We start from the raw sequence: 12205 nt of genomic DNA, 5'->3' as shown, positions 1-12205 counted from the left end.
GCAGTGTATGCTAGGACTAAAATAATTATAGCTTCTCCCAAAGTAGAACTTCTATTGTGCTTATCAAAAACAATCGTTGTCAATAGTACAGTGTACTTGGGATCAGCTGGACTTGTTACACTACAGAAATCATGGAACACACTGTTTCCATGTTGTACCTGTTTGGTTGTGAATCCCAGATGATGTTCAACAACTTGTTCAACACCTTGTTTGAAATGAAAAGACTTGTAAAGTTTACAAATTTATTATAGCACAAGTCAATATTGTTTTAGAGTAGCTGATAACAAGTAATAAGTTTTCCAATAAAAATAAATGAGTACAAGCAGAAAAGGTTACATAGGGTGTTTTTCTGATGCCATTTCTAGAATAAAGTGCACCGCCACGGCACATGATATGCCCGTCACATATTGTTAACAGTATAGATTGTACCCATTAAAACATTTTTTTTATATCACCTTAATTAAATGTCACAGTGACCTTAAAGTAGGATGCGACACACCTTCTACCTAAGATGCATTAGTTGACCAATTTTGGTGATTCTAGGTCTAATAGTTTTCAAGTTATGAGTCGGACAAGTTTTTGCCATATATGGCCATATCTTCCTAATGAAAAGTCACAGTGACCTGGTTTTAATGTGCGACACACCTTCTACCCAAGATGTATCTACAGACAAAGTTTGATGATTCTAGGCCTTGTAGTATTTAAGTTACGGGTCGGACACGAAAAAGCTAACAGACGGACGGACATGAACGCCATACCATAATACGTCCCATCTTAAGACGGGCGTATAAAAAGGCTTTAAATAGTATCAGCCATCATCAGGTTGTCACATACTTTCTTTCCATGAATAAAAGCTCCTAAACTTAAAAGTGACAGGAGGCCGGTAGATAGACAACTAGAGCTCTGCGGAAAATATTTCCCCAAAATTGACCATGATCAACAATCTGTAAATATTCTAAAACACCAAAGAAGTTATTTACAAAGACCCTAGCTTCAAAACTGTGAGAGGAGTTAAAAGGTCAAACCGTCATTTATTTAATACATGTATATTTCCTCAAAAACTGACTCGGTTAAACCTGTAATTTTCAACAACAAAAATTTAAACAAAAATCAAAATCATAGCCACATACACATTTTCCATACCCATACAAATACTCTGCAGAATAAGGTTCTCAGTTGAATATTGGGAGAAATTTGACAAATCATGTACTTTCAATGTAATGTTTCCTCAAAATACTCAGTTCAAGAATCTGTAATTTTCTCGAACAAGGTTTTCCTATTAAGTGAACCTACAACCTTGACCTTAAAAAACAATAAGCATCTTCCTTTTATGGTGATCAAATGTACCAAGTTGTAAGATTCTAGAGCTTACGGTTCAGTCTGTATCCCATCTTACAAGGTCCGGACAGACAACACCATACCATAATATGTCCAGTCTCTGACGGGCAAGTACCATAATAAGAAAATCTAAAGTTACGACCCTAACAAGCTTTCACAAACTATAAAACATGAGGTGTTTGTAAAACAATTACATATAAGCCCCCATGGTGCAAAATTGAAAAGGGTTATACATATGCATAATTTGATTGATAGTAGTATCATCAATTCGAAATATTGAGCAAACAATATCTTCCTATGTCAGGAGTGGATTGACCAAGTGACCTAAAAATCAATAGGGGTCATCTACTCCTTATGCTGTACCAGGTTTGGTGTCAATCAAGCAAATAATTCTTAAAACATAAGAGACAATATATTACTATGTCCAGTTTACCCCTTGACCTTTGACCATATGACCTCAAATCTACTCCTTGAGATGTACCAGTGTACCAAGTTTGATGTCTGTCAAGCAAAGGGTTCTCAAGATATTGAGCAGGCAGTGTCTTCCTATGTCCAGAGTAGATTGACCCTTGACATTTCGACCTGAAAAACAATTGGGGTCCTCTTCTTTTCATAACCAACCCACATATGAAATATATTACGATCAAGTGAATGGTTCTTAAGATATTAAGCAGACAACATGTGGTCTACCGACCGACCAACAGGTGCAAACCAATATGCCCCTCTTCTTTGAATGGGGGCATAAATATAGTGTTATAACACTAAAAGGCTTCCATACATCTAAAAGTAACATAGGACAAGGCTAACTATAGAAACATTGAGATAGCCTAAACACTTAAACTCTGAAAAAGTAATATCTGATACTACCCTGAACCAAGTAAATTGACTCTGCTAAGGTATTTACATATTATAATGTAAAATCTAAATAGTTCCCTAACTCAATGTTATGTTCATTTCCTACTCTATGTAAAAGATAAGAGGCGAACACGAAATTCATGTGAAAAGTACAAACCTTAGAGTTCTTTAACCTAGCAGAGTGAGTAAATCTGAGTCAGCTCCTTATATAGGGCTAACAAAATCAATGGGATACTAAATATAAATGCTCAATCTGAAAACCCAGGATTAAGCCTCTTGGCCAATGAAATTGCAGAAAACAAATTATGTTCAGGAAGACTGGCATAATGGCAGGTATAATGAATTACATAGCACAGTGAAAGGTAAACATGTGAAACATTAAGATATTTCCTTTATAAAATCTTAAATGTAAAGTTTGAAAAGGTTGCATGTATAGTACAATGTATGCCAGTGGATTTGAAAATGACCTGAATCAATGCTCTTTCTATTTGGTACAAAACAGATATAGTTATGATTAATCATTATATCATTGGGTAAAGGCGGCAGTCTGCTTCCCTTAAGGATGTATTCTAAACAGTGGATGCAATCAAAATCTCTGCCTCCACAAACATAATATCTTTGAAGTATTGGATGTGTGTGTTCATATTCTGTCCAATCCTGTAACATGAAAAACAAGACATAATCTTATTGGCTCATCCTAAATTTAGTATCCTATCAAAGTTTAACTAGTAAATTGCATTCTTCTATTGTGTTATCGAGTATATAAGCTCAAACTCAGTATTTATCAAGTTTCTCTGAATAATTAGAATTTATCCTACCATCTCCTACCGTTATCTTTTTCCTTTAAATATTGAATATCTTAGACAGAAAATAAAATCATAAAAACTTTATATATCACACAATGCGAAGTCAATATAAAATTACTGGTAAAGAAAGTTCAACTCTTTGACACAAGTATGATGGAAAATTAAAGATAACGGTGATAATGTTTCGAGGATTGTTTTCATCTCTCAAACAAAATACATGTAGAATTTCAGATTGAAAATAGAAGCAATGTTGACTATTTGAAATGACCATATGGAATTTGTGCACCACAAAGATGAACTTACATAATGGATTTTAGCCTAAACAGCCCAAATTCTTCCAAAACCAAAGCACACAGTTCTAAACTACCCTGGATGAAAAAATGAAAGAAAAAAAGATTTATATATATATGTCTGTTCTTAATGTTTGAATATCTTCACACAAATAAAAGATATAGGTTAACAAAGAGGCCCATGGGCCACATCGCTCACCTGAGTCACCCTGGTCCAGTTCTAAAGATTTTCCCTATATATTCGCATGTAAAACTTTGGTCTCTATTGTGACCCCATCCTACCCCCAGGGGTCATGATTTGTAACAAGAGGCCCATGGGCCACATCGCTCACCTGAGTCACTTTGGCCCATATCTGAAGACTTTCCATATATATTTGCATGTAAAACCTTAGTCCCTATTATGGCCCAAACTACCCTTTGCATACTTGAATCTACACTATGTCAGAAAGCTTTCATGTAAATGTCAATTTCTTTGGCCCAATGGTTCTTGAGAAGAAGATTTTTAAAGCTTTCTCCTATATTTGTATGTAAAACTTTGACCCCCCCACTTGTGGCCCCATCCTACCCCCCAGGGGCCATGATTTGAACAAACTTGAATCTGCACTACGTCAGGAAGCTTTCAGATAAATTTCAGCTCTTCTGGCCCAGTGGTTCTTAAGAAGAAGATTTTTAAATGACCCCACCCTATTTTTGCATTTTTATGATTATCTCCCCTTTGAAAGGGACATGGCCCTTCATTTGAACAAACTTGAAAGCCCTTCACCCAAGGATGCTTTTGGCCATGTTTGGTTGAAATTGGCCCGGTGGTTCTGGAGAAGAAGTCGAAAATGTGAAAAGTTTAACAGACAGACGGACAGACAGACAGACGGGCGGACAGACGACGGACAAAAAATGATCAGAAAAGCTCACTTGAGCTTTCAGCTCAGGTGAGCTACAAACTTGAATCTGCACTAGGTCAGGAATCTTTAATGATAATTTCAGGTCCTCTGACCCAGTGGTGCTTGAGATTTTTAAATGACCCCACCCTAATTTTGTGATTATCTCCCCTTTGTGCCAAGTTTTGGTTGAAATTGGCTCAGTGGTTCTGGAGAAGAAGATGAAAATGTGAAAAGTTTATGCCGACGACAGACAACTAACAAATTTTGATCAGAAAAGCACATTTGAGCCTGAGAAAAAAAAAATTTAGAACTTACTGGCAAAATCTCGGTGCCCTGTAAATGTGATTTCTTACATCCTTATTGGCGGGGTAAAAGCATCTGTTAAATTCTGAGATGGTGTTCCCTGGTGAAATAGTATCCTTTACAAACAGACGGAAATGTCTTTTTGTTTCATCAACGCTTTGTGTGCCCTCGTGTACAAGTAAATGTATTTTTGATATAATAGTCTCATCTACTGGCTGGCTTAATCCTGGAAACTAAGAAAACATTCTAAATGAATACATGTAATTATATAAGGGGATTTGAAACAAAATGTATGCCTCTCTTGCTGAACTTTGCCAACAGAATTTAAGTTTTACAATTTTCATTTATGTATATTGAAAGTTTGATGCCAGTGATATTTGGGAATTACTGACATAGCATAATTTTAGGGATTGTAGCATTGGTGAGAAACACTGCACTGCCACCGGTCTCTAATTTATGAATGGGCTTGTAAATTTTTCAGTTAAAGTTTATAATCTGATTGGACTACTTGTCTGGCAATATATACAGGGCTCGAAATTAATGTATGCCCGTCACTCCGTGACTGGTTAAAAGTCTGGCTGACTGACTGACATTTGTTTTCGTCAGTCAGATGAGTTAATTTTCTAAAGCATCATTTTGGAAAATATACTTATGAAAGAAGTAGGTACAGTTTCTAAAGTCATTTGGACCAAAATATTGATGATTTCACTTGGAGCTCAAACCCTGGCATTCAAATAAGGTATGGATTAGCAAACCCAAAATCTGCTCAGTTTGATCAGCAAAATGATTTGTGTCATATGACGTGAGCTAGAAGTTGGCATAAAAGTGCAAAAATGCCATTTTCAATGAAAATATCCACAAATTCAGGTGGTTTTCTTATCAGAAAACATACAGTGCATGCGTCGAGCAAATTCATATTCAAGTATGTTTTTCATCTTAAATTAATACACAATATATATCATTTTTATTTTGCTCGACAAATGCGCACATCTTTTCCTGAGCAATAATCTGTATGACATTTGACAGTTTTCAGGCTTATTTGAAAACAAGATGTGTTTGTGAAACACAAATGCCCCAGATAATGGCCAATTCCAAAGATGGTCAAGGTCACAAGGGCAAATATCTTGGTACCAGTAGAAAGATCTTGTCAAAAGAAATCATCATGTATAATACGAAAGCTCTAATATTTACCATTTAGAAGTTATGACCAATGTAAAAAAAATTAAAAGTAAGTTAAATGTCAAGGTCAAAAGGTTTAATACCAACGGAAAGGTCTTGTCACAAGGAACACTCATGTGAAATATCAAAGCTCTATAACTTACTGTTCAAAAGTTATTAGCAAGGTTAAAGTTTTCAAAAAGTAGGTCATACTCCAAGGTCAAGGTCACATGGTCAAAAATGTTGGTACCCCTGGAAAGGTCTTGTCACATGGAACACTCATGTGAAATATCAAAGCTCTATCACGTAATGTTCAAAAGTTATTAGCAAGGTTAAAGTTTTCAAAAAGTAGGTCAAACTCCAAGGTCAAGGTCACGGGGTCAAAAATGTTGGTACCCACGGAAAGGTCTTGTCACAAGGAATACTGGTGACATAAAAAGTTAGCTTCAAGCCCTGTATATAGGGAGTAAAAGATGCTTCATTTACCTCCCCTACTAGATGCTTTCTGTGATCTGCTGGGTCTGGTAAAAACAATGAATCTCCACTTTCTTCTGAATGCTTTCCTTGGCCAACTTCTCACAGAGGAGCTTTGATATTGTTTTCCTTTTCCAGATAGAGTCCGTTTCTTGAATCTGAAGACAAATGTGACACCATTTTAACATGTCTCAGTAGTCCTCATAAATTCCAGTAATTAATTCATCACTAAATGTTTTAACCTCTAATTGAAAATGATTTCATATTTGAGTCTTCGCAGGGGTTTTCCTACCATTTTCAAACTGGGTCCAGAGTCCGTAGAATTGGGAAAATTGACACATAAAATGTTCAAATTGGGAAAGTATGAAAAGTATTAATTACTTTGTGCTTAGATACGTATAAATAAGAGAGAAGAAAAAAATGTTTTCACTCAGCAAAACATGATATATATTCATAGCAAAATCTGTATCAGAGATCTCATTCCTTTCTGTCTAAAAAAAATTCTAATTATGTCTCCCCTCTTCCAGGGGGAGACATAGTTTTTGTACTTCATCTGTCTTTCTGTCTGTCACAAAATCTTGTGAACACTTCTCCTATATGGCTTATCGGATAGTCTTGAAACTTTGTGCAATGCTTCATTCTCATTTGTAGATGTGCATATTGGTGGGACAGGATGATCCAATTATTTTCCTTAAAGTTATAGTGGATCTAACAGGGGTGGAAGAACAGTGTCATTGTTACATAAGGGTCCAGCAAATGAAAAGACCCAGTCCCTATTGAAAATTCCCTCTAATTAGATAACAGCTAAACTATAAGCTGATTTTCATGGTGTACAAAATGCATACCTTAAACTCTGGATATTTCAAGACAGTCCTCAAGGAAACTATTGTGAGGCAGTCCATCTTCTTGGAAGGCTGTAGTGATTGTCTTTTTTTTTTGTGTCTAGCTGAATTCTGCTGAAAGAATTTATTAGTCTCACTATCAACCTTGCCATGCATTAATTTTTTTAAAGACCACACCTGTAATCAAAATCAAAGCATTACTTGTTTCTAAATATATACATCAGTATCATCACCAACAAAGACAGCCTTGTCTTGAAACACAAGCTTAGTATAACATGAAACCAATCATTACAATGACCAATGTTTCAAATTTATTTATATTAACAGTCCTTGACCAGTCGAATTTGATCAATATTTTCATTAGTTTGTCACTATGAAGATATCGTAATTTTCCAACTCAGTCTCAGATAGACATACACGGAGAAAATTTGTGGCTGGATCGGGAATTGAACCTAGGGACCTCTGTGCAAGATTTTACCAGTTGGTGCCGTGACTACTCGTCCTGCCAGGGGTGAAATGAATCTGGGTTGTGTGTCTTCGACGGCAAAAACAAATTAAAGGGAGGAATTTAGTAGTTAGGGCTACACGGACCGTGGATATCGACCTGGATAGCTCAGTGGTTAGAGCACCTGACTAGTAATGCAGGGATCCTAGGTTCGACTCCTGGTCCAGCCAAATATTTTCTCCTCCCCTATACTGCATTCCGTGACGTAACTTGCACAGTGTTAAGTTTATACGTGTATCAAATTAAAAATCTAGGCCCACTGGCCTTCATTGTGGAATGAATAGTAGGATTGTTACATATAATGTCCGAAATTACAAACGTTCACAGAAAATACCAAAGATATGACCGAAATTAAAAATTATTGAAGTCGTCAAAGGAGGGACCAAAATTTTTAATGTGAATATGATAGTAGATGTCATGTATTACTGAGGTCATTTTAGCTCCTCTCTCGGTAATTTTTGTCATTTTTTTGGTAATTTCTGTAAATGGTACCGTAGTAGGCTAGTTTTGGTCATTCCTGCGCTGCGGAATGACTTACCACGTGCCCTGGCCTTGTGCTTGTTTAGCCTATATTGAATATACTTACCGATCTTGCAAAAATCTTTTGATTCCCGGGCAATATGGTACTAATACCTCATGTTTTATAAATTAATATACCTCGCGGACACTACTAAAGACAGAGATATTTCCGGCACCAACGGTCTCTTCGTAGATATGTTTGGTCTATCGTCCCGCTTTCCCATATTTGATATTTTCTATCTTTTTTTGCGCAAGAGTTAGCCTATTTTAAGTACAACTTAACAGATGAAATACAGGGGCAATTAACTCATTGTATAGGGGCAGGTAACTCGTGGTCGCCGCCCTGCAAGCGGTACCAAATAGCGTTAACCTGAATTTGCACGTGCTGTGATGACCTGCTGAATGCATATGTACCTGGTATTTCGTCGACTAATTCATCAAGTGAAGATTTCATCAAAGGCATTCTCGCATTCCGATCTCCGCCGAACCGAAACTGTTCTATCAGAATGGGCAACAGTAATTTTTAACATGGTCGGTAACATTGATGAGGATGTTAAAAATCTTGATCCCTTCCTACAACTTCGCCTATATTGTCTTTAGAGACGTGGACATGTAATAGCCTGTACACCTCTTAAAAGCGACTTCACGAAGTACGTATATATATAGTCTATTAAAGTATGTGTACTTTTGACAGGTCAAACAATACGTTCACTATCTCCTATATCTAGATTATGCATGGATATCCATGGTGATATTTAATACCCTATATTAAAAAGGGAGATATCAACTGCAATGTTTTCTTTCTTTTACCGCTAGGGTGAGGATGTACTCGATATCAACTGCAATGTTTTATTTCTTTTACCGCCGGGACGAGGATGTACTCGGTATTACAGAAGCCGATAGGTGCCAGGATATAGAATCCATATTTATTTAACTGGCGGTCGCCACTTAATTTTTGTAGCGGCCGCCACTTAATTTAACTGGCGGCCGCCATTTATTAACTGGCGGCCGCCACTTATTATCTGGTGGCCGCTATATAAATTAACTGGCGGCCGCCACTCAATTTAAATCATTTATATGACTGTCGCCAGTTATTCAACTCCTCTCTCTTTCTCTCTCTCAAAACGAAAGGGGTGCAATCCCTCGCCACTGCTTAGTAATATGTATACATGTGATATACAATTAAGAGCATTGAATTATTGTTTTTCGATTCGGATTGTACTGTTAAATACGAAGAACCACGGGGCTGACCCTCCATTTTTTTTTTTTTTTTTTTTTGACAATGTTCAATTTCTGTTATTTTCACATGCAAATTAAGTTATTATCACATATGAAATAAGATTAAAAACCATTGGCGGATTGGCCCCCACCCCGCTCTTTTGGTGGCAGTAATGAAGGATGAACGGAGCCCCCTCCCTCCAATTTAGGAGTACGAAGTTCGGGCAAAAGAGACATTTTAGGTTCCTTTTCTGCTTGTCAACAATTGTAGAAGACAATTTCTCCTCCGACTGTCCCTATACACTTTAAAAAACGATGCTGCGTATTTGCGTACTATTCTAAATCTTTCCAAAATAATCACTCAGCGATACGAATTGCATTGTTTTTGCAATTGGCAGCCCCCATATATAAATTAAGTGACGGCCGCCAGATAAAATAACTGGCGGCTGCCAGTTAAATTAAGTGGTGACCGCCAGTTAAATAAATATTAATTCTATACCCTGGTACCTATCGGCTTCCGTACGATGTCAACTGCAATGCTTTCTTTCTTTTACCGCCGGGGCGAGGATGTTCTCGATATCAACTGCAATGTTTTCTTTCTTTTACCGCCGGGGCGAGGAAGTTTTCGCCAGGAGGTCTGTCAGCAACTTTAACCTTGGTCTTTAGAACTACCCAACATAGAAAGGTCATACTTCGCGATACGTGCAACTGCCGAGGGTCAAGAACATTTAATTCAAGTACCGTGTGGCTCGGACAGGAGCATTCTCATGATTGTGTTTCACTAACAAATCTTATGTTGTTTCAATCTTTTAAAATGACGAAGAGTCTAGAACAATAAACTGTCAATGTATCACAGAGATCAATACGATTTTCGTTTCGTTGCATGTTCTGGGTCTAGTTGCACAAAAGTTAGTTAAGTTTAACTGCCAGTTAATGTTTTATTATCAATATATAAATGCAAGAGTTAATGACAATTAGTTAACTAACTGTTAGTGAATGTTAAATATCCTTTGTGCAACTGGGTCCCGGTCTTCAAACCTTGTGAACCATTATTGAATTGGCATCACGAATCCTAAGTGGCAATTGAATTAGTTATACAGTTCGTACCATTACGAAATGTGTTATCAAAAAAAAAAAAAAAAAAAAAAGAAATTCAATGAAATCGCACAATTTTATTCTTCAATAAAAACAATAAACATAAAAACATCAACAGTATACAAATTAAAAATTTATTGAAAGTAATGTGGTATCAGTCCGTGGGCTTCATACAATTTGTAATTACGCATGTGCACGAGAACACGCATGGGATTACCATCGCTGACGTCTCGTGCGATAGGCCTCTCAGTGGGGGAATTTGCAGTGTGTATTTTGCCCGTGAGATTCATTGTCTTGAAGACTCGGTTGTCTGCTTCCCTTCAGTCGTCTTTCCACAGAGTGCACCTGCCGAGGCGGGGTATGTGTGCGTCCGTGATTTGTTGGGTCTTGGCCTCCACTGAACCCCGTTGACGGACAGCCTCTGCGGTCCCCTCAATACTAATCACGTGGTCTGTTACGTCCATCAACAAGCTATGGCGATTATGGTACTGGACGTTGGCGGTCATGCGCACATGTACGAACTTTTTCACACAACCAGTCTCGTACACGGTTTTTATTTCCGTCTGATCGTCATCAACAGTGAGGATGTCTACGTCACCAACAACACGTAACATCTCGTCATACATGACGAACTTGTCGCCTGCTTCTACTGCGGAGATATTGAAGGCGTATCCTTCCGGTCGGCTGTCTGACCAAAAGTAGTTCTCGTTGTTGTTCAGAGTTTCTCCTCGGAAGGTCAGTCGTTTTCCATATCCAAGGCCAATGGATTGGAGCATGCGCGGTTCTCCGTCAAACAGGAAATCTTTCGTCCCCATATAGCGGACTCGGTATTGGAATCCAGGACAGATTTTTGCATCCACATGGAAACCTGAAAGAAAAAAATCTCGTTTAGAACAGGAATTTGCATCATTTATGATTATTTTAAAATTCCCCCCAAGTATTTACATATTTTGTTTCCAAATTCATCTTGTTTGTATATATGCATAAAATTACAATAGGCCCAGATCCAAAGCTAGAAATTTTCAACAGTAATTCAAATGCCCGATTTCATTGTTCTTTTATTTCTCAAATATGTAACACAGATATATTTTAATGTGTAACGCGGCTTAGAAATGCCCCAATAAATTTACATTTAAATAGATTTGAGTTATATAATGGAATGCCGCGAAGCAAGAATCACGAATCGAATGCGTGTTTGCAATACTAGTATATTTTCCATGCAAATAAACTTGTCACGTGGTATTTAAAGTGCCTAAATTTTGTAGGTTATCAAATTGATATGAATTAAGAATTAGGGTGGGGATAATTGTAACATAGCCGACAGCTGACGTCGATGTCCGCTGGTCTTCGTCATCTGTTGTCTTCTTGTCCTCTTCTCTTTCTCTTGTTAGATGTTGATGACGATGGTTTTCTTGAAGAGAATGTTACAATCATCCCCGGTGATTTATGAATTAAAATCGTCACGTAGACTCAGATCAATATTATATTTGCTTATATAATACCACGTGACAATATATGACGTCACAGATTAAATCTGATTGGGCAGTTGTTTTCAGTACGTAACATGAATATGTTACCACTTACTATACACATCTGCCGAGCAGTGTCACAGCAAAACTCGGAGTATAACTGAAAAGACAAAACCTTTTCAAACCACAAAAGCAAGGTCATCAACAGGGGGTCAAGGTCGGTCTTACAGACAGTATTTTGTTCTGGTCATTTGTACGATAAGCGGTAGATTATGATGCTCTCAGTCGAAATTCATCATCAAAATCCCAAATTTCATTGCAATACTTTTTATGAGTAGAAGATTGCGCCAAATTTCTAACGTGTCATAGTAGACACAAATAGAGATCAATAGACCCTCTCCATAATTATGTAAAGCAAAAAAAAAAAAAGTACTACAGTTTATGATTAAATCTAA

General features: G+C 37.2%; 1 protein-coding gene and 2 long non-coding RNA genes across 5 annotated transcripts in view; all 3 read right to left on the bottom strand.

The window, feature by feature from the left end:
* Window positions 1-228: 228 nt before the first annotated feature.
* On the bottom strand, window positions 229-3850 carry LOC130052952 (uncharacterized). Its single transcript, XR_008801333.1, has 2 exons — window positions 3303-3850; window positions 229-2850 (listed from the first exon to the last, which is right to left on the bottom strand). It is a non-coding gene; the product is annotated as an uncharacterized LOC130052952 (long non-coding RNA).
* Window positions 3851-4481: 631 nt separating this feature from the next.
* Window positions 4482-8329, bottom strand: LOC130052953 (uncharacterized). 3 transcript variants are annotated; one of them, XR_008801334.1, is made up of 4 exons: window positions 8036-8329; window positions 6948-7058; window positions 6115-6260; window positions 4482-4703 (listed from the first exon to the last, which is right to left on the bottom strand). It is a non-coding gene; the product is annotated as an uncharacterized LOC130052953 (long non-coding RNA). The 3 variants fall into 3 exon arrangements; XR_008801335.1 differs by having other exon boundaries at window positions 6948-7055; XR_008801336.1 differs by having other exon boundaries at window positions 6948-7055; window positions 8107-8329.
* Window positions 8330-10343: 2014 nt separating this feature from the next.
* The window catches only part of LOC125673921 (uncharacterized), a 3010-nt gene continuing 1148 nt past the window's right edge, over window positions 10344-12205 (bottom strand). Inside the window, exon 2 of the mRNA XM_048910882.2 lies at window positions 10344-11149. Within this exon, the coding sequence (XP_048766839.2) occupies window positions 10602-11149 (548 nt within the window). The 3' untranslated portion in view covers window positions 10344-10601. The remainder of the gene's footprint in view (window positions 11150-12205) is intronic.

Source organism: Ostrea edulis, chromosome 3 (assembly GCF_947568905.1).
Source record: "Ostrea edulis chromosome 3, xbOstEdul1.1, whole genome shotgun sequence".
NCBI classification, from domain to species: domain Eukaryota; kingdom Metazoa; phylum Mollusca; class Bivalvia; order Ostreida; family Ostreidae; genus Ostrea; species Ostrea edulis.
This window is presented reverse-complemented; position numbering and strand designations above follow the sequence as displayed.